The sequence below is a fragment of the Corvus cornix genome, chromosome 13, assembly GCF_000738735.6.
Source record: "Corvus cornix cornix isolate S_Up_H32 chromosome 13, ASM73873v5, whole genome shotgun sequence".
NCBI classification, from domain to species: Eukaryota; Metazoa; Chordata; class Aves; order Passeriformes; family Corvidae; genus Corvus; species Corvus cornix.
In genome coordinates this window covers 1,794,479-1,816,894 of record NC_046343.1, presented here as the reverse complement: position 1 = coordinate 1,816,894, position 22,416 = coordinate 1,794,479, and the positions used below count along the sequence as shown (strand labels likewise).

The 22,416-nt window shown below is 50.6% G+C and overlaps 1 protein-coding gene across 4 annotated transcripts in view; it reads left to right on the top strand.

The window, feature by feature from the left end:
• HTR4 (5-hydroxytryptamine receptor 4) overlaps positions 1-22,416 on the top strand; it is a 70,570-nt gene continuing 48,154 nt past the window's right edge. For 3 of the 4 annotated variants that reach the window (XR_751833.3, XM_010399620.4, XM_010399623.3), the window contains exons 1-2: positions 1-188; positions 21,804-21,885. Coding sequence is in view for 3 of the 4 variants with exons in the window: in XM_010399620.4 (XP_010397922.1) it covers positions 21,860-21,885 (26 nt within the window). In the remaining variant the exon portion in view is untranslated. Of the gene's footprint in view, positions 189-12,578; positions 12,720-21,803; positions 21,886-22,416 lie in introns of all 4 variants that reach the window. The other variant, XM_010399621.4, reaches the window with a different exon arrangement.

Genomic DNA, 22,416 nt, shown 5'->3' with positions numbered 1-22,416 from the left:
CCACGGGCGGGAGCGCAGCCCCGCATCCGCACCTGGGCGGGCAGGAGGCACCGCATCCCGCACCTGGGCGGGCAGGAGGCACCGCATCCCCGCGCCTGGGCAGCGCCGACACCGCTCCTGCCCCGCCAGGATGAGCGGCCGCGCCGGGGGAGCCGCGCCGGGCGCCGCGGGGCTCTGCCCCGGCCACGGTGAGCAGGAGGCGGCGGAGGGAGCGGGTGGAGAGGGGGTTCGGTGGGGATGGTGGCAAGCCCGCTGCGGGGGGAGCTGTTGGGGAGCGCCGGGAGCGCCCCTCGGCAGCGCCGGGGGTGATGCGGGTGCGGATGCGGGTGCGGTGCCCGATAGCCCCGGGTGCGGTGCCCGGCGTCCCCCCCGGTGCGCGGCGGAGCCCCGGAGCGCTCGGGGGGAGCGGAGGGAAGGCTGGTGCGTGCGTGGTTGCACAGGTAAAGGTGGGAGCGAGCAGCATCGGTGACCGCCGGCCCCGCTGGGATGTGCGGCTCGTGTGCCCAGCGAAGTGCTGGAATGGGCGGCGGGAGGAGCGGGATTGAGGCTGGCAGAGGGCAGGAGCCCCTGGCACAGGGGAGGCTCGGCGGGCTCTGAACGAGTGGGAAACTTTGCTTAAGTGAGGATGAATGGCTGTCCCTGGAAGAGTTCAAAGAGCGGGTAGGTTGTGGCACTCGGGGACACGGTTCGGTGGTGGCCTTGGCAGTGCTGCGGGAGCGGCTGGACCCGAGGATCTCAGAGGGGCTTTCCAGCCTTAACAATTCTGTGATTCTGCGAGGAAGGAAGGTGTTTTCCAGGATTGGGGCAGCTCTGTGCTGTGTCACTTGTGTCCCAGGGTCCAGAGTGCAAAGGCTCCGGTCACACTGGAGCTCTCCAGGCTCTGTATCCGTTCCAAGCTCGTGTCACCAGGGTTAAGCATTTTGTTACTGCTGAAGCTTGCTCAGAACTACTCCAAGAGTGAGGGAAGTTCACAGGAGTCCTGCTCAAGTGTGAGTGCTTTGATTCAGGGGCTGCGAGTGGAGCCAGTTTGTGAATCGGACTCCAGGAGAGACAGAGCTGTGCCCGGGAGTGAAAGAATAGTGTCACTTCCTCAGCCCCTGAGGCATCTTCCCTTGCTCCAAAACAAACCTCACCCTCGGAAACTTGATAGAAGGGTGAGTAACTAAAACATTACACAGCTGCAAGTTTGTGCTGCCTGAGGGAGGTGAGGAAGGAGCCAAGTCCTGGTTTGCCAGCTTCAAGCTCCCAGACAGCCTGGAGTGGTGTTTGAAATGTGTGATGTCATTATGACTTCACTTCTTCTTAAAACCAAAATACTTTCCTTTTAATGGGAACACTGCCCTGTGTTTCTTGAAGGAGGATGATTTTTCTCTGTCCCCTGTTGCTGCAGTTGGCTCTTCTCGCTTGGCACAGGCAGGGTGGAGTTTTTCAGGAGATCACTTGGATGTTGTCGGTGTAGCAGAGGGTGATGGACAGCCCAGCTGAGGTCATTCTCCAGGGAAGGTACCGGGGATGAGCAGCGGTCTGTGCAGTACCACTCCTTGGGGGAAGAGCCACAGGTGTGCCCGGGGACCCAGGGATGGGAGCATTCCCACCAGGAATGGGAGCATTCCCACCAGGAATGGGGACTGCTGTGACAGGCAAAGAGCAGCAGCACCTTCCTCTCCTCTGAGATCTTCCCTCTGCCTCTTTCCTCTGCCAGCCTGACCTTGGCACTGCCAGCACTGTCCAATAACGCCGTTGGAAAGCAAACATGAGTCAGGCTGTGAGTTTGCTTAAGTAACAACTCCTTCCACACCAAGGTGTGTTTGTCTTATTTCCTGAAGCAGGCTCTGACTGGGGACACACAGAAATAGTTGAGCTTGCCCAGGACTTTGTAAACGCTGATTTAAGAGTGCTCTGACTGAGCCTGTTGGCTCATTAAGGCCTTCTAGGAAGTCTCCAGATCGTACATTCAGCTCCTCTGCACCAACTGTGCTCCTGCAAGTGCCAGCAGCGCTTCTGCTTCTCCCCCTCCTCCTCCTCCCCATCCTCTGGAGCCAGCTGGCATGCCTCGAGTTTTCCACGTTTGCTCCCCTTTTCCAGGTATTCCAGGAAGTCTGAGGTAGGACAAAGAGCAAGGGACAGGTGCCTGCCAGAACGGGGCTGAGCCCTCTGGGTGAGAAATGTCGGGAACTCGTGGGTTTCCAGGTGAATGTGGGGGAGATGCAGCTGGACGTGGGACAGAGGATGCAGGAGCCTGTGTTGGGAGCTGGGCTGAAGAGCTGGGAGTTCTCCACCTCTCCTTTGAGGACAGCTCTGCCCTGCTTTCCACACTCCTCCGCTCCTGGAGACAGCAGGATGGGGTGGGGACAAGGAGGAGGACAAGGTGGGGACCCCAATGTCCTCTGTGCTTGCTGCTGCCTCCCACACTGCAGGAGCAGCAGGAGGGGGATGGAATGAGTGCCAGGAAGGTGTGAGGGGCAGCACATTGCCCTGCACATCCAGCTGTCACCCTGCATGGTGTGGAAATATTCCCTGTGGGTTTGTGTCTGAAACCACAGCTGCTGTTTGAGGGAGAAGCAGGAGAGCACCATCCTCCCAACACTGGTGCACAGGAGCAGAGAGGCAGGGCAGGATTGCCCCGTGTTTGGGTTGGTTCACAGAGGCACAAATGGAAATAATCTGAGTAATTTCACTGAGGAGCCACGCTGGCTTCAGCTGCCTGGGGATCCACAAGGACTCAGGGTGGGCATCAGCAGGAATTTCCCCATGGAAAGGGTGCTCAGGCCTTGGCAGGGGCTGCCCAGGGAGGTTTGGAGTGCCCATCCCTGGAGGTGTCCCAGGAAGGGCTGGAGGTGGCACTCAGTGCTCTGGGCTGGGGACAAGGTGGGGACCGGGCACGGACTGGATGGGCTGGGAGGGCTTTTTCCACCCAAATGATTCTGGAATTCTGTGACTGCAGTGAATGTTGGTGTAAATCCTGAGAACTCTGTGGCTAAAATTTGGGGTGACAGTGCCAAGTCCTGGGGGTTAAAGAAAATCTCTCATGGGAACACTACTAATTAATATCCACTTAGGGCTTCCCTGGCCCATTTGCAGAAAAAGACACTGATGGGCGTCAAGATAGAGACCATCCCCTCTGATGTTGTCATTCCTGTGCTTCATTCCTCAGGTAGTACCTCAAAAAAAAATTTCCAAATCTCAAAAGACCAATACACCCAATTAAATGGTACCAGTGTTTCTCTGTAAACCTGGATGATTCCTGGAGGAAGCAGAGTGTGAAGAACCTCGTTGTGGTGCAGGTTACAGGAAAGGGGTGAAAGAGCTTCATGGCTTTTGCATTTAACTCCTTGCACTTCTGTTTCCTGCCATTTCCTGCTCTCCCTGGTGCATTTTTTTGTGGGGCTACCTTTATTTTATTATTATTTGTCAAGGTGATGCAACCTTTGCCTCAGCTGGGGAAGAGGTGGGTTACCTCCCAGTGGATGTGTGGAGATGGGAGAGGGATGATCCATGTGCTTGTTCCCTCAGCTAACACCAATCCAAACCCAGGCTTTGCAAAGCAGCTGACTTCCATCTGTGGTGTAATTCCATCAGACTGATTTTTATTAGAACCCATAACCTAATTGAGGGCCCCCTCAGCCCTGAGGAGTGGCTGCAGACACGGGGTTCCAGGGAGAGACACGGCCAGCAGGGCATGGGGGAAAGCAAATTACTCTGTAGGAGCACAAATGGAACTTCAGCAACCTGATGTGATTAGGGAAACAATTAGAGAAAATCGCTGGGTGTGCAGCGGCCCTGTGGTTCATGAGGAGATGGTGCTGGGGTGGGAGATGCTCTGGAGAGTCACCCCTGGGCACAGGGTCCTGTCACCAGCCTGGGATGGGGAAGATGAGGGTGAAAAGCCACTTTCTGCCCCTTTGTGGGTGGTGTTGGGTGTTTTTCCCATGTGCTGGTGCAGCCAGGAGGGTTTGGTTATTCACAGATGGGTTTGGCAGAGCCGTGCCTGGGTCTGGCTGATGCAGCAAGCTGAGCAGGCAGATCGTTCTCTTGTGGGTTCTGGGTCTGTATTTCCCTGAGCTGAGACAGCAGTTCAGAGCCCTGCCTTCTGTGCATCTCCTCCCACCTCCTCCACCCTGCCCTCATCTCCTGCCTCGCTGAAGGTTCTCACCCCCACACTTCAGTTTGAAGTCAGTGAGCTTTGCAGACTCAACACCTCCGAAAATCAGGTCTGTGAGGGTTCCAGCTGTACCCAGGCTCCCTCCCTAACCCAGCACCTGCCTCCCCACCCCTGGCTGGGTGAGCACCGGGTGCCACCACACCCTGCACTGGTGGCACAGGGCTGGTGACACAGAGCAGCAGGGCCAGGGCTCTGTCCCAGCTCAGGGCCAGCGTGGGCTGAGGGCAGGACCCCCCTGAGCCATCTGCTCAGGACTGCAAGGCTCCTTATTTGCTTGGACTTTTCCCCCTGTTGGGTTTGAGGTGGCACAGACAAGTTCTGCCCTTGCAGTTCCCATGGAGACAGGTTGGATGCTGAGCGTTAACGGGGGTGAGGCACAGCCTCCAGCAGCTCCCCCGTCCATCTCACCCAGCAGGAACCCGGGCACTGCCCCTTGTCAGGCTCTCTGTCCTCCCAAACCAACCCCAAACCACGTCCTCCTCCCCTGTTCTCTGTGCCTGCAGTGTCTGGCTCCTGCTGGGCTCTGTGCACACCCAAGCTGTGCCCAGCCCTGCCTGAGGCTTTCCACCTTTGTGCTTGAGAGTCCTTGAGATCAGTAAAATTCCACAGGGTCCCTTCCAGCAGCTGAGCAGCCGCTCTCAGAGCACCCACGGAAAGCTCCCAAGCCATCCCCAGATGCAGAAGGGTTAATTTGGCCTCATGAATCCACTTATTTTGTACCAGGGCTGCTTTAACATCAGGAAGGTCGCAATTAAACTTTTCTCAGAGGTCTTCCTGAGAGGACTTGAAGGATGCAGCTGAACCTCTGGGTCCAGGAAATGAGCTCTTCCCAGCTCATCATCCCAGAAGTTGTTCTGAGGTGTCCTGGCTCTTTTAGGGCTCCTCAGCTGAACCACAGGGTGTTGGGCTGGGCCCTGGCAGTGAAATTATTGGCAAACTGAGAGCCAGACTGGTTCCATGCAGACCAAAACAGTTTGAGGAGGATGTTTGTGGCGATCTGGCTCTTTATGGCCGCTTTAACATCACTGAAGTCAAAGCTGCCACCATTACAGCCCCTCTCAGAGCTCTGCCTGACAGAACTCCAGGCTGCAGCTGATTTTAGATGAGCCAGAGCAGTGGAACGTGTTTCTTCTTCATGGGGCCCTCCATGGGATTGTTACAAAAACATGTTTTCCCTGACAGGAAAAACTGCCAAGCGAAATTTTTATCCTTCAGCAGAGAAGGGAAAAAGGAAATAAAAAAACCCCAAACCCAGTCAACACTGTCCCCAGAAAAATAAGGGAAAGTTGCAGCAATGAATATAAATTAGGAATTAGAACATGTAGGTGTCTGATAAGGGCAGCTAAAGCAATCTGTGAAACAGTGATGAGCAGGGCGGTTCAGGATGAAGGGAAAGCATCTCCCAAGAACATTAAGAACGACCAGAATGTTGTGTTCAGTAACTGCTTTGCTGGGTTCAAATGGTAGAGGCAGAACAGGAGAAGACAGAATCAGATTGAACCCTCCAAGAAATTCCATCTGCTGAGCTATCACCAAACTTCCAGGTGGGAAAAACACTGGCCAGGCAGTCAGGGGGCATAAACTGAAATTTGAAAGTAAAACAGGTCCTGTGCAGAGACCCTGCAAGCACCTCAGAGGCCGTGCTGCTGTGGAAAATGAAGTTCCTTTCCCTCCTCCTCTTTGCCTTCATCCCCTCTCCACTCTCGGCACTGACTTCCAGGCTGTGCAGCACACGGACCCGCTCTCACAGACACAGGAAATTCAGCTCTGCAGCTCCCAAAGCCTTGTCAGTAGGAGCCAGGCTGAATAACCCAGCCTGTTCTGTACCACAGGGGCACCAGGCAAGCACAGAGCAAGCACCTCCTTGCTGGGCTGAGTTTAGGAGCCTCCTTGCTCAGCAGCAAATCATGGAGCTGATAAAAACTAATTGCAAAGATGCCTTTTATGAGTGCCTGGTTTTCCATGGGCTCTGCTTGGCTGCGCTGTTTTATTGATCAGAAACCTTCTATTATAGCTCAGGGAGGAAAACAAGCAGCCCTTCTGCGCTTGTGTTTGCTTTTAATAAAATACAGCAAGCGGAACTTGCTCGGGGATGATTAAAACAAACCCAGGGAATCGGGAATTGGAGGAAGAAGGGATATCCTTCTGCCCATGCAGCTCAGGATTTCCCTGCTCCATGGAATGCCCACTTACCATGTAAATGCTAGAATGGAGGAGAAATCGGGGTTGTCCACCTGTGGGGGACCTGTGGGGGACAGTCTGGGGTGAGGGCAGGGCAACGTGAGCACAAATATCTGCAAGATGTAAGTGCCAGGGAAATGATAGCTGGGAGAAGAAAAGCTTGGAGCAGAGGAAGGGTTTCCAGCAGCCAGGAATTCCTGCTGCATGGAATTCTGGCAATGAGGAGGGCTGGGAGCACACCCCACTGTTTATTATTAGCAATAATGATGATGGTGGCAGCAGATTAATTCTGGTTTGGATTAATGCTTCTCTCCAGCTCATCTGTGTCTGTCTGCATCCCGAGAACTCCCTGCCCTCCCCCCCGGCATCCCTCCCTGACACATGAGCTGAGAGGTGTTCTGGCTCTGCAGTGGTTCTCAGTCAGTTCCTTTCTTTTCCACGTCGCTCCTCTTTAGCAAACATCTGATCCCTCACTGCTCTCCTGGTGCCCAGACATTTATTGTTCCAGCTTTTGTTTATTTAGAAACAAACATACACTCACAAAAAAACAGCAACGAGAGCCCAGATCAAGGATCCAAAAATAGGCAGCCCGGGAGAGACTGAAAGCTCCAATCTTGGCACATGGAAACGTTTTTAGGTGATGAAGGCTTAACAAAACCCAGCTAAAAGCAACACCAGCAGGAAAAGCACCCTGGAGAGCAATGGCTGTGGGACGGCCTCTGCAGAGGCATCCACTCCACTGGAATTCACTCCTCAACCCTCCAGGGGGTCACGGAGCTGTTGGTGACAAGCTGGCATCCCCCAGGGGCAGAGATGTCCATGAGTGCAAAGGATCTGCTTCCTCTCAGCCTTGGGTGGGGTCAGCCCTATCCCACCCAGGTGCCCGCATGTCCTGAGTACTCCAACCTCCCTCCTGAGGCTTTCTCTGGGAGTCTGTGTCCATCCCTGGGGAGCTGGAGGGGAAGGAAACTGATGGAGCTGATGAGGATGAGCTGTGCAGAGGCAGGAATCACCGACAGCACGAGGAGAGGATGGAGGAAAGGCGAAGAGGACTGGGGAAAGCTGAGAGAATTGGGATTGTTCAGCCTGGGGAAGAAATCCTTCCCTGTGAGGGTGGGCAGGCCCTGGCACAGGGTGCCCAGAGCAGCTGTGGCTGCCCCTGGATCCCTGGCAGTGCCCAGGGCCAGGCTGGACATTGGGGCTTGGAGCGGCCTGGGACAGTGGGAGGTGTCCCTGCCATGGCAGGGCTGGCACTGGATGGGCTTTAGGTCCCTTCCCACCCAATCCATTCTGTGATTCCATGAGCAGTTAGGAAGGTACTGCACGGGAAAGGACATGAAAGTCACACACAGAAAACAGGGAATCACCAAACCCCCCAGGTAATGCTGGAACAGAGCAAACCCAGGAACAGTGACAACCCAGAGGGGTGGGACATGGAAAGCAGGGAAGGAGTCCTTCTTCCCAGTGCTCTTTTCAGGTCTGCACTTCAGGAAAGGCACAGGAGGGATCAGGAAGGAGGAATGAGCAGCAGGGAAGAGCAGAGCTGGGGCTGGGTGGGCTCTGTGTCAGGGACAGCACAGCCAGGGCTGCTCGTGGGGCTGCTCTGCAGATGCAGCAGTGTCTGCAGCAAGAGGAATAAACAAAGTCTGTCGAGGGCAGGAAAAGAAGTCACAGCAATAAAATGCAGCAAGGAAGATTTAGGATAGAGCCTAGAAAAATCCCTGCATGTGCTTCCCCTGGGAGGCTGCGTAACGAGAGTGAGGAATCTCCATCTCCAAATGTCATCCACAGCAGGTGAAAATATAGCGAGGGCTGCTTAAACAGCTCCTCGGGGTCTCTCCCAGCCCTTTTTCTCCATCTGATTCTTCTCTCCATGGCCTCAGAATCTGCTTTACAGCCTGAAAAGAAATACAGAGCTGAAACAGCTGCATGACAGACCTCGCAGATTTTCTTGGTAGTGAGCTGGTTTTTTAAGTGACAAGTGGAAACTTCCTGTGGGAAAAGTCTGATTTCGGTGTAATGTGATTTTCTGTGAAAAAGCCAAGATCACACAGAGAAGCTGCTTGCTGGATCTGCTGACTTGGTGTTGTTCAGAGGTGTTATTGGATCTGCAAAGTTGGTGCTGACAAAAGATTTTGGTGCTGTTTTCTCTTCGGATGTTCTTCCTTCAGATCAAAAGCCTGGTCAAATACAATAAACCAAAGGTGCAGATAACAGGGCAGGCGATTGTGTCAGCTCGGGGTTTCCTACTTCCCTGTTCAGAGTCGCTTCTCGCTGGTTGCCCTGGCTGGGTTTGAAAGGTGTGACGTTAGCACAGGTTCTCCTTCCCTCTTCCTGAGTGCATCCAGGATGAATATCCAAATCTCTCCTGGTTTCCCAGCAGCTTCACCTCCCTGTGAACCCAGAACTGCCTGTGAGGTGCGGGAACAAGGCCAGGCTTGGCACGTGACAGGGTGGATCTGGAGGGAGCCAAGAAGGATGGGGAGGGACTTTTTACCAGAGCCTGGAGTGCCAGGACAAGGGGGAATGGCTTCAGCTGACAGAGAGTGGGTTTAGATTGGATACTGGGAGAAAACTCTTCCCTGGGAGGGTGGGCAGGCCCTGGCACAGGGTGCCCAGAGCAGCTGTGGCTGCCCCTGGATCCCTGGCAGTGCCCAAGGCCAGGCTGGACATTGGGGCTTGGTGCAGCCTGGGACAGTGGGAGGTGTCCCTGCCCATGGCAGGGGTGGCACTGGATGAGCTTTAAGGTCCTTCCAAACCAAACCACCCCATGATTCTGTGATTTATGCTGCTCCTTTTCACAGTGGGCTTTGGCAAGGCCCTTCCTCACCCTGTGCTGAGCTGGTTCCGGTCCCAGGGCAGTGGGAGCCACTGGGGGAACTGGGGCTGCACCTCTCGTGGGACTGGTGCAGGGAAAACCTGGTGCCACTCCTTCCTCCAAAACAAATGCAGCAATAAATTATTTTGCACTCTTTGTCTCCTTGAGAGATGGATTTATTTTTTATGTTCACCCTCTTTCAGTAAACAGGGGTTTTTATGAGAGCACATCTCTATTTCTGTCATGAGCAGCACATGTGCAGAGTAAGGCTTTGGGTACTCACCAGTCACTGCTCATTGTGATGTCTCCACGCTTTTCCCTCCTCCCTCACTCCCAAAGCAATTAACAGGAAATTCAGCTGCTGCCTGAATGGACACATTTCCAGCAATCTCCCTTAATTCTTTATTTACCATAAAATGAGCAGGGCAAAAACTGCAACGTCAGTTCCTCTTCCGAGGCTGGATCCGTTCCCTCCTCGCAGCTCAGCCTCTCTCTGCCCTGCCCTTTCCCCAGCCCCATCCCAGTTCCTGATGAGCTGTGATGAAAAGCGGGGTGGGGGGAACATCTGATTGCTGCCCATGAATTCCTGGAGGGAACAGTTTCCAGGGAAGTGGTGTGACCAAAGCTGAGCTGTTCTCAGCACTTGGAGCCGAGTGTCCCTCGCTCCCCAGGACAGGGACTTGTGCTAAGTGGGCTCAAACATCGATTCTGCATCACCCAGAGCAGGGCCTGAGGACGTTTCCTGCCGTGCAAAGAGAAAATTCAGTGTCTCCTGCTTTGAGTAAGGAAGGTTTTTAGCAGTGGGGATATGGTGAGGCAGCCAAGGGACTGCCTGAGCCAGGGGAACAGGAGATTGTGAGAGAAGGAGAAGGGAACTGGTGTCCAACCTGTGCCTCCCTCTTCAAACAGAGCCTGGAACAACTGCTCCAGAAATTAAACACTGCTGTGAGCACAGACATCAAACCTGGCGTGGCAGCGAGGGATCTCGGAGATTCCTCAGACCTCTCCTCTGACCTCTCCTCTGACCTCTCCTCTGACATCTCCTTTTGATGCTCTGCACAGTCCAACAAACCCTTCCCAGGTCTGGGAACACCTGAAGGAGCACCTTGCCCTGCTCTCAGAAACAAAAGGGTGGGAAGGAATATCTCTGCTGCTGGAAAGCTTTAAGGCAGCTCTGGACAAATGAAAGGCTCTCCCAGGCTTTCAGCCTCCCTCAACCAGAGCAGGAGGAGGAAGAGGAGGAGGAAAAGGAGCAGGAGGAGGAAGAGGAAAAGGAGGAAGAAAGGGAGAAGAAGGAGGAGGAGAATGAAAAAGAAGGAGGAGGAGGGAGGGGAGAAGAAGGAAGAGGAGGAGGAGGTGGAGAATGAAAAAGAAGGAGGAGCAGGAGGAGGAGAAGGGCTGCACCAGATAGTGCAGAAATGAGACTGGTTTGGGGAGGTCAGTTCAAATGATGCCACCACAGCTGGGATCTCCAAGGTCAAGGGTAGGATGGATGCAGGCCAAGGCCCAAAATCCCAGTGGGACCCCTGCACAGATCAAGAAATCTGTGAATTCTCTGTCCGTGTTCTCGATCCCAGTGAAGCCTTACCCACAACGGGCTGCTCTGCCTGATGCAGTGACCTTGAGGAGCCCTAAGCTGTAACAAATCCTACAAAAATGCTTTTGTGCCTCAGCTGGGATATTAGGAAAGATCTCGGGGAGGTCAGGTGTGTGGGCAGGTTTATTACAGAGCATCCAATAATGCTAAATCCCCATTTCACTTTAACAGCCAGCTGCAGACTCTGTGACCTTGCCTGGCCCTTCCCAGACTCTGCAGTAAACCATGCGCTCCACAGCCGTTTTTTAATGATTATTTATCCTTTCTCACTGTTGTTTTAAATGCTGTTGTGTCTGGAGGAGCTTCCAGAAGCAGCTGAAGATGGTGGGGTCTGTTCAAGGCAGCACCTCCTCGTGGTAAAAATCAATAAATTGGTACCAGCACTCCAAAATCTGAGCCACCATTAATTCCTGAGGGATTTACAGGGCAGTCTGGCCACAGGGAGATGGATTTCTTGTGCTGGTAGGAATTATATTTAATTAGAGTGAAGGGAATAGAATTAATTAATAGAATTAATGCAGCAGGAGAATCAACTCTCTAGTTAAGGTGGGTGGTTTTTTTCCTCAAAGGAATAATTTATTTAAAGAGCAAGTTAGGACCCACTAAGAAGTGCAGCACTGCTGGAGTCAGGGGATTTCAGGGCAAAATAAACTCAAAGCAGAAAAGTAGGCGATGACAAATGTGTATGGAGGGATCTTAAAGGATTGGGGAGAGCAAGAATGAAAAATAGAAATGAAAAAAAGTCCAAAATGACAAATTATTCCTTTTGAGTGACTGTGAAGGCTCCCTCGGTTTGGGAGGCTGCCAGATCATTCTGGGGACTGAGAGCCCCCCTGATTTCCCACCCAGCCCTGGGAAAAACATCCAGGTGAAAGAAATGTCTCTCAAACAGCTTTTTGCTTGAGAGCAAAATCTGTTTTTATTTCAAGAGCAGCAACATTCCTTTCCTCATGTCCAGGCTCTTTTGTTCGCTTAGAAGCTGCAGCTCTGGGTGGAAGGAGTCTGGCAGCCACACCTGGAACCTTTTTCCCAGCAGGAACATTTACTTTTGGCTAATTTAGTGCTTTGCAGCTTCTCAGGACAAGTTTTTCATTTGCTTTCTGATGGGCTGTGTAAATATGAATAAAAGTCAGTTGTTTCACGAGCAGGGCAGAAAATAAAATATACGTATAAAAAAGCTCCTTTGGCAAACACCCACATGGAAGTTTTTAAAAGCAGCCTCAAACTGCATCTGCAGGCTGCAGCTACTCCTCCAGCCCTGTGTGTCCCTGTGCTCCAGAGAGGGAGTGCAAACAGGAAATCACCATTTTTAAAGCCACTTTTGGGGTTCTTATAAGCAGCTCCACAATCTGCAGTGGTGCTGTGTTGTCCCCACGCACCCCTGTGCTGCCAGGTGGGAGCCTGCAAACAAGGAGGGAGCTCTACGGGTGTGCAGGGCCAGGCGTGAATTCCCGTCTGCAACTCTGTAAATTGTGGGAAATTTGCCATCTTTTGCTTTCCTGTGGCACAGTTTGGAGTCTCTGCAGTTGTTCGGGGCTGGGCATATTCAGGGTTTGGCATAAGTACTGAGACCAGGACAGAAAGGAGCTTCAAGAGGTGAAAGTAAAGGAATTTTGGTGAAAAATGCCCCAAAGTACCTTGCATTAAGAGGATTCCCAACCCCCCTGGCCAGCAGAATCTCTTGCCCTGCCTCAGAGCCCTGCCCCAAATGAATCCACAAAGGGCCATATTTTGTATCATATTTTTCAGAGAAATGTCAGGTCTTTCTTAAGATGCTTTACCCGCTTGTGACCAAACCTTTTTCTTGTTTAAAACCACAGAATTTCAAAATAAAGACCTTCATGGATGCTGCCTGTGCCCTTTCCAGTCTCACAGACCATCCCATCCATAAATCCCTGCAGTCTGAGCATGTTGCAGCCTCCAAACTAATTTAGCACAGGAGGAACACACCATGAGTCCAGGTGAGCTCAAGAACGAGGAATATCTCACTCCCGAGAACTCCGGAGATGATTGAATTCTGAGCTTTATACTGGAGATTTCTAGATGTAGCTTAATTTTAGATTAAGAAATATGGATCATAAACTTTGCTGGCAACATTCAGATTATTCTCTGGGGTTGTTTGTGGGCCATTCATTGCAATTTTTAGGTTGCTGATGCTGCAGCTGTTTTTGTTCAGTTCCAGGGGACACAAAAGTCACAGACTGTTGATTCCTTTCTCCTGTTGAATTATCTTGGGGACTAAACCAGGTTTTCACTTCTACTCCTTTCCACTGTAAATTCAGAACCAATTATTAACTAATGCCCAATATTCAGTTAAAAATCTGCTGTTCCCATGGGATTTCTTACCAGTTTATTTGCTGGAATATTCATGGTGGCTGTAAGTGGCAGAAAATCAGAGATTCTTTGTGCACAGGGATAAAAAGTGGAAATTTTTTCTCACGAGCAACATGAGAAATGCAAATTGCTCTCAGGATGATTTTTAGAAGTTTCTCTTTGATCATTTCAGAAGGAAATGGGAGTGGGGCAGTCAGCCCTGCTGGGTAGGGAGGGTTTGGGAGGCTGAGCTTTGAGAAGTGCTGGCCAAGTAGAGGCAGGGTTTTAAGGTCTCCTGGCAGCAGGAGCTCCAGAGAGGTTGAGGATGAGCTGGACCTTCTGCAGGAGAGCCTGGGAAGGCTGTGCTCCTCCAGTCTGAGCAGGGAAAGAGGCTGGGAAGCACTCTGGGATGGACCTGCCAGAGAGATTCTTCTCCAAAATGGACGTGGTGGGATGAAATGCCTGGTGTTTGATGGTACTGGTTCACTGCCTCCAAAACATCACGTTCAGAGCTCCCCAGAGCCCCAGGGAGTGGGGAGTCCTTGGCACTTCCCCTGCAGCCACCTCAGTCCCTATTTCCACCTCCGAGGACCCAGCTGAGCTGGAGGTTTTTAGTGAAATTTTTGGTGAAGGCGGTGGCTGTTGTTTGCTCAGCAGCCCTCACTGTCAGAGAATCCCAAATCAGTGAGGTTGGAAAAGCCCTCCGAGTCCAGCCTGTGCCCCATCCCCACCTTGTCCCCAGCCCAGAGCACTGAGTGCCACCTCCAGCCCTTCCTCGGGCACCTCCAGGGATGGGCACTCCAAACCTCCCTGGGCAGCCCCTGCCAGTGTTCAACCACCTTTTCCATGCAGGAATTCCTGCTGATGCCAGGCTGTGATGCTTTTACACCTGGTTAAGGTGCGAGGCAGGGCTGACACCGGGGACTGCTCTGAGCTCTGAATGGGAAATGAGCTCTGCAAACAGCGCCAGAGGAGAGTGGGTATTATTTATTTAGCGTGATAAAGCAGCAGCAGTGGGTTAATCAAACACTCATTAGCAACAGGTCAGGCTGTAATTAGAGAGCCTGGTGCAGTTGGCCACTTCTCCCTGAATGCCACCAGTCAGACATCGAGTGTCTGGGATAAGTAGGGATTAGTTTGGGAAGCGAAGTGCCCTCAGGCACAGTCAGAGCTGCCCGGGGATCTTTGTGCCTCCCTTTATCCCAGCAATTAAGGGAACACAGGGCTCTGAAGTGGCACTCGCTGCCCTCTGAGTTGCGTGAAATCTTGAACAAAAGCTCCAAGCAGCTCTCCCGAGTAATTAAATCTCATCTGAAAGCGCTTGAAATCCCAGGGGGTACAGAGGATCTTTTCTCTCCTGTTACAGGAGGGGGAAAGGAAAGCTCTGCTCCTCAAGCGCAGGTTTCTATTTGACACGGGTGTTTCTTCCCTTCTTGGTGCTATTTTAAGAACCAAATCTCCACAATTCCATTGTCTGAACATCAGAAGTTTCTCCTCCTTGGAGAGGCAGTGAGATTCTGGCACCTCGATCAGTCCAAGCTGCATTGGCAGGGTTGTGCTGAATCCTCCAGCGAATGATTTGCTGTGTTGAAGGAATACAGGGCTGGAATTAGTGCCTGGGGGTGGCAGGAAACCGCTGGATAAATGCTCATCCCTCTGGATTCAGCACTCCGTCCTCAATCCATCCAATTCATCTTCCCAGTCACAGCTTTCCCCTCCATCAGCACAGAGAGACCCCAAATTCCGCTCTGTTCGTCGGATCATCAAACCATGGAACCACACATCACAGAACGGCTTCTCTCACCACACTGGGCTTAAGAGTCCTGTATGGAGTTGTTTTTATCCTGTATCAAACCCTCAGGTAATCCCAAATCAAATGCTTTTCTGAAATCAGAGAATACAGCAATTTATTATGTCAGTATTGTTGTTGATTAGCACTGAAAATATCAGGAAGGCAAATTTATTCTCCTCTAATTCCCACTGATTTGCCAAATTCTATTTCCCATCTTTAATTCCTGATGAACCGTATTCTTTAGGAGCTATTTTATTCTTGTGCTGGAGAGCCGTCTCGGATTGATAGGCTTATAATTACCTAGATTATCCCCTTTATTCTTTCAAAATATTGATACTTTTCTTTGTTAACTCTGATTGTCCAAGTTTACTGGAAATCAAAACCAACCGTGTGTGAATTTGTTTACCCAGCTCTTTAAAACTCTTTTTAAAGACCAAGATGACATCACCTGGATTTGCTAATCTTGAAGTGACCAGAAACTGTTTAATCTGTGGGGATGGAAAACTTCATCACCACATAACAGGGTCCCCAAAATAAAATCACAGAATCCTTCAGGTTGGAAAGGACCTTCAAGATCATTGAGTCCAACTTTTGAAGTATTTATTGGCAAAGTGTCTTTTCTTAAGTCATGGTCAACAACTGAAATATTTTCCAGCTGATCAGCCTCACTTTAATTATTTTTTTACCAATGTGCTCAAAATCAGCCTCTTCTGCAGCCTGCAACTCTCACTGCTTTCTGACCATTCCTAAACTTTTGACATTAATCCACAGCTACCAGCTTCCCCTTTTTCTGTAGTTTTGGACACATTTTTCTTCTATATTTTTGCACAGCTGTGACCTTTGCCCCCAGCCTGCCCATGGGGTTTGAGGTGCTGCAGGTTTGTGACCTGGCGCTTCTCCCTCTCTTCTCTTTCCATCCTTCCTGCTGTTTAGCTCCCTGTTTTCAGCTCTGTTAAAACCAGGAGATTTTGTCAACCCTCTGCAGAGCTGAAATCACAGATAGCGCAATTCAGCACAACCCAAGGGATTTCTTAGTCAGAGTTACACGGAATTAGAGCAAAGAAAGACACCCAGGCCAGGAGATCCTCCTGTTCCTGCTGAAGTCCAGTTGCAGAACCATAAACTGGCTCTTGGCACTGGGCTTTGAAGCAGGAGCTGATTTCCTGCTTGTGCTTCACAGCCTACAAACCCAGCTTATGGCAGCAATAAAAATAAACCAGAGGCGTTTCATTCCGACACAATAAAGCTGTAATCGTGCCTGGCCTCCAGATGGGGAGTGGAATGAGTCCACCACAACAACCTGTGCAGGAAACGGGGCAGGAGTTGAGGGTAGCAGGGAACACAAGCTGTGCTGGAGCCCTTCGTGTTGTGCTGAGGATAAATCCTCTCTGCAGGGAGGAATTGTCCTGCCTCACTCAGCCACTTCTCCCCTCCAGGGCCTGGCTGATGCTGTGCTGCCCAGGAGGGTCTGCAGGCAGAACAGGGACCCACAGGAGGGACAGAAATGGGTGACAAAGGGTCGCCTGTGCAGCTGGGAAAGCGAGGAATTCATGTATTGAAATGCCATTTGGAGGCACTGCAGGCAATCCCCGGGATGTCCCAGCACTCCCAGGAGGGAGATGGCTCCTGTCACTGCTCCGTCCCTCATCTCTCCCAAGCTGGCAGAGCTCAGGGCAGCACAGCAGCGTGTCTGGGATGAGGTGAACGTCCACGGGAATGTGCCTCCTCCATGGGTCAGCTCCTGTTTGCTTTGGGGCAGGGCAGCTTTTTAAACAATGGGGCATCAGGGACTCGGTGGAAGTGAGGATCCCGGGCAGCCCCAGGCACAGGGTGTGTGCAGCCATCCCAGGGGATGAGCTGGGATGGTGCTGAGCATCCCAAAGCTCCTCCAGCAGGCTGGGAGTGACCAGCAGCACCGCCCATGGCAAAGCTGAGGGATTCCCATATTTACCAGCATTTCTAGTCCGCATGGCTGTATAAACAAACAATTTATCTGACACAGAAAGCACAGCTGGTGCCTTTCTGGGGCAGCGGTTTCCACACTCTGGTGCTGGTGTGAGGAGAAAAAAAAAAAGCTGGAAAGTGTTTTTAGGAAGGAAAAAGTAAGTTCTGAGGAAGTTTTCTGACGTGAGCAAAGCGGGAGCATGGCAGCCCGGCACAGATCAAACACGGGTGGTGAGAAAGAACTCACCCATCCCTCTTGCCCTCAGTTGTTAATTGACATCTCTTACTGTATTTTTGGTCTTCTGAGAGAGCCAAGATCTCCTGTGGGATGTTTCTCCTGCCTGAGGTTTGAGAGTGCAGCTGAAAGCTTGGTTTGGCTACGAAAGCTGACAGTAATTGCTGGAGGTGAGAGCAGCGAGCTGTGAAAGCTCATAATGTCCCTGTCACAGCAAATAACCCCTCTGCTTTTACAGCTGCTCCTTCTCCCTCCCACGGACTGAGCCTGGGAGAGGCAAAGATCTGCTACAGATGCCTCTGCTTTGGAACAAAGTCACCCTTGAGCAACCCACGGGACTCCACTGCTGTAAATATTTGATCCAGGAGAATGGGCAGGCACAGCTTCCTCCCGTGCCCTTTCCTAGGGAGCAGCCCTTGGATCGTGCTGTCTGTGGGGACTATTTTGGTACTCGAGGATGAAATTCAGACTTTAAGATAGCCCGTGCAGAATGCCCCGGTGTGGGGCTGAGGAGGCACAGAGGGCACGGCTGGGAGTTGTGAAGGCCAGGCTGGCACCAAGAGAAGCCTGTTGGCACAGCAGCGTGGCTGCCACTGTCACCGTCCTGCCACCCGGGACTGTGGCATCCCTCAGCACACGAGCCCCTAAACTCAGTGCCTCTGGTTTGGGTGGTCAAGCCAGAGACCTTCCCTTTGGGTTGAAAGAGCTCTTTTGAAAAATAAAGACATTTCTTCTGTGTTTTCTATTTCAAGCTGGACTCCATTTTATTTTTCGATTGACGTGTTGCGTGTGTCTCTTAATTTTTCTCTGTTTAAGCAAACTGCTCCATTTTAACCTGCTGGAATGATGCTGGATTAAAATCAGCCCAGCAATCTGTCTCTGCTGACAACCGAGGGACTCCTTATCAGCTTTGTCCTTCATGGGGAGAAAAGAGAGAGCAGTGACAAGGGAAAGGAAGAGGTGCTGTGGGAGGGGGCAGTGCCTTTGGCAGAAATGGGTGGAAATAAAGCCATTTTCTCTGGGAATGAACAAAATGAATCACTTGATATTTCCTGTTCCTCAAGTGTTGTCATGGGCAGGATATTCTCTTACAACACTTGGAGGGTTTTGGACTGCTCTGCAGTGATGAGAAAGAAATTGTCTTTGGGATGAGGTGACTGTCACTTCAAAAATATCAGATTAATGTGGGCTGGGGAGATCTGGTCCAGTTAACCTCTGCTAACAACTTATTTTTCTCTGACAGTGATGGAGCTATGAGGAAAATCACCACCCCAAATGTGAAATGTGGTGGAAATCGAGCAACAGCTTTTTTTTTTATTCAATCCCAGCTTCAATTTGGCAGATGCTCACTACAGAAAGCGAGGAGCCTCTTGAACTCCTGGATTTAGATGGTAGTAGCAGTCTTTATTTACGTCAGAGTGATTCTGCTGGCCTCAATCAGGAATCACACTCTGGATGGGAGCTGAATGACTCCCTGCACTTCCAAGAACTCCTATCTGAGGTGTGGAGGACAGCAGTTTCCAGGGGAAGGTTAAACAGGCGTTCTAAACATCTGTGACATCTTTTGCTCTGTGTTACCCCATAAAAAACGTGTGTCTGCCAGAAAACTACACTGAAATCAGAGTCACCATCACTGCACACCACACAGCTCTGAAAGCTGGCAAAGGGCTGGTCTAAAGGGGATTTTTTACCTTACACTTATGAAGAGAAGATGGATCACTGCAGTGATCCAATTCTTCACCAAGAGAATGAGACAGTCAGAAACCGAATTTAGTTTATTTTCACATCCCCCTCCCTGCTTTGTGGAGCAGCAGAGCACGTCACAAATGGGTAATTGTGATCACTTAGGGTTGTCTCCAAAGGTATTGGCAGATATAGGATGTTGTAAAAGTGTGACTGAAGAAAGTTCAGTGCCAAGGTTCACTCTGTTCCTTACCGCAGGGAGGAAAAATACAAAGGAAAAGAGAGTTAAAACGGATCTAGAATGATTTACAAATGGTTTACACAGTGACCAGAGACCCGAAAGGGTAAGGGAGACCCTCCCCTTGAATTGTGAGGTTCAGAGTGGACCCCTTTGCTCTCTGAACTCCTGATGGAGTTCAGGTGCAGTTGGGTCCGATCTGAGTCTCATGTGGACAAGGTTTGTGTCTAATGGAATTAATTACACGGATTTCATCAGCCCTGATGGGGCAGCTGAGGGCCCGTGACGAATAAAGGCTCTCAGCCTTAGCTAAGGAAGAATCTTTTAGTCTCAGGTAAAGAATCTTGCTGTATTTAAGGAAAAAAGTGTTTGGCTGCAGTCAAATTGCACACAATGGGAAAGGTGTGTGTGAGATTCCTTGCTTTGTTCCTTGGTAAATGACTCTTGGAAAAGCTGCCACCTGCTATTCACGTGTTAATTGTGGGATCAGTGTTCCAGGCTCCTGCGCCTCCGTGCTCTGGCACATGCTCATAGGTCCCTATTCTCCTGTGAGGGTTTTCTGGAGGAATTCCTGCCTCTGGAACCTGTTCCATCCGGTTGCTGGTTTGGTTAAGGGCTTAAATCCGTCCCTCCCAGAGCAGAAGGGACAGTGTGGGTCTGTCTGGAGGGAAAAAGGGTTTTGCAGAATGCTCAGTCCACCTGAGGCGTGCTTCATTTCGGCTGCCACAAGTGGCGGAGCACTTTCGGAACCCAGCACTGCAGGAAATGGGGGTGTGAGTTTTTCACAGTGACTCAACTCCTGTTGTCATCAGCTCAGCAGTGACAGAAAGTGGAACTTGATGGGGGCTGAGTGGGATGAAAATAAATGGGATGGAGAATGTGTCAGTGTCTCAGTGAGTTGGTGCTTGCAGGGAAGATGCTGTGGCCATTGCTGGCATCTGGGGGGACATTTCCACCTCCACAGGGCAGAGCAAGGCCACCACTGAGAGCAGGCGAGTCTGTGGTGCCCTGAGACAGGGTCACCTGTTGGCCACCAGCCAACCCCTTATGGCTCTGACAGGTGAAATCTTTGTAAATGCCTTAAAGCCGCGGCATAAATGCATCCATTTATCCATGTCCTCGTTGGGTTTTCCCATTTCCCTGTGGAGATGAGGAGGAGAAGGGGCAGAGGCAGGACAGTGTCTGCCAAGGAGGCTGTTGTGTGCCAGGTGAGGGAGTGAGCTGAGCTCAGCTGGATCACTCCTGAATTCCCCAGTGCCACCAGTGCAGCCTTTCCATGCTGGTTCCTGGATTGCCTTCGTTGGCTGGGGGGTTTTGTCTGTTTGTGAAGGCTTTTTCCTGTTTTAGAAATCTCTGGTTCTTCAGGGTTGTTTTGCAGGTTTTTTTTACTCTTACATAGAAAGTTTCAGTTATTGTAGGTCTCCATGATAGCAAGATGGTACAGATATTGTGTGACCTCGGTGTACAATAAAATTACATTTTTCCCCAGAAAAATAAATCAAGAAAAATGCCCCCTAACTGGAATTTTGACATACAAAATCACTGAAAAGTTTTTCCTCCATTTTGCAGGAGAAATTAGAATTAATTTTATGCTGATACCTCAAAGACTGAAACCGTATCAGGTATTGTGTCCTATGGAAGAACTCCAGAGCAGGAGCACAGGAGAGTGGGGTTCGGGGTTTTTCCTTCCAATTCAAGTCGGAGGTCAGGTCTTAGGGACGCAGAGCTGAATCTCTAGACCTCTCACCCTTTTCTTTGCAAAATACAGCAGCAGTTTTTGAGTCACCAGTTTCCAGAGTGCCCAAAGAATCACCAGCTGAAGGTTTAAGCTGCAAACAAGGGGTCAAACTCTGCCTGTTAGATAAAAACATCCTTTCGATTCCAGCAAATTCTGCTTGCAAAATTAAGTCTAATCCATACGTCCTGAATTACTCCTCGTGGCAAACACTGAGCCAGGTCTGGAGCTCGGGGGGCTCATTTGCATTGCAAACCTGGCATCAGTGTCTGGGAAGGCTGAGGCGGTTTTATTCCAATTTTCCTTTGAAGCCAAGTAACCACAATGGCATTATTTGCATCTGGGTTGGCATTAACGGTGCTGTGGTGGTGGCTTTATCCCCAGCTCCCTAGAGACAACACAAGGGGTAATCAACATCCTCAAGTGCTCCGAAACTGAGCCTATTTTTTCCACTGGATTAGCAGCAGCAAATGCACAAGCACGTTATTAAGATGGTGCATTCATTTCTATGGAGTCAGGATGGAATTTTGATAGAGTTAAAAACCCCATTAATATTTACATCACTTAGTGGTGCTGGAAGTAAGTACATTTATTTTAACTCAAGCTGCAAAGCATTTAGTTCTTTGTAATTACAGCACTGCTATTAAGTATTCATAAGGCTGCACAATAGAGTGTCACAGGAAACCTGGTTTAATTTAGTGGTTAGTCAATGTTTTAGTTTTGTGTAAAAACAGAAACTAATTTACCGAGCCTTCTTGCTTGTGTTTTCCCACCTGGGCTTTGCAAACTTTCTTCAGCTTCACTCTATTTAAACCACTTTTTGTAGCTTTGAAAGTTGGGAAGTTGCTGGGGAAGTCTTGCAGGTGCGCAGGTAATTTGGAATGGGCACAACCAGGCTGGGGGAAGAGCTGGAAAGCTGCCTGATGGAAAAAGACCTGGAAGTGCTGGTCTAAAGCAGCTGAACATGAGCTGGTGGGTGCTCAGGTGGCCAAAAAACCGAGGGCACCTGGCCTGGATCAGCCCATAGGTGTCTTCAGTGGGGTAAATTTGCATTTATGGGAGACCCTGGAACTAATCCCTGTATTTCTGACTCTCTCCACTGCAGGATGAGGTCTCTTCTATGGACATTGAACTCCCAGCTACCTGTGCCTGTTGCCTGTGATGGAAGAACTTGATGTGAATGTGAGGTAGGAGGAAGGACTGAGCTCCTGCAGCCCCTGAGCTGCGGCGGGGCAGTGACCCTACAATGAGTCCGCAAAGCTGCAGGGTGGCATTTTCTGTTTGCCTGCAAATAAAGGTCTCTGCTCGTGCAGCAGGGCCTGGTTTGGGGGTTCCTGGAGCTTCTCTGAGGATGTGGTATCACCCTGATATTTGCATAAGTGTCAGATGTGGCACAGACAAGCCAAGGATTTCTTTTCAGTAGAAAATGTTATGAATTTTGAGGAGGCTGCAGCGTGATGTTGGAGAGACATTCCTGGAAATTTTTGACAGTTCAGTTTGGAACTTGCATTCATCACGGCCCGAGGGAGGTGGCAGACCTCATTTTCTCTAATTCCAGAGTAGAAAAATAAATGATCTGCAAGTATTTCCTATTTATATTTTATTGGATTTTTTAATTTCATGTGACTTGGAGATTGTTATTGGGCACATTTATTATAGGCAGCAGGTTAATGAGATCCTGTCAAGTGGTTTGAAATGAAAACCTCAAATTGGTTACA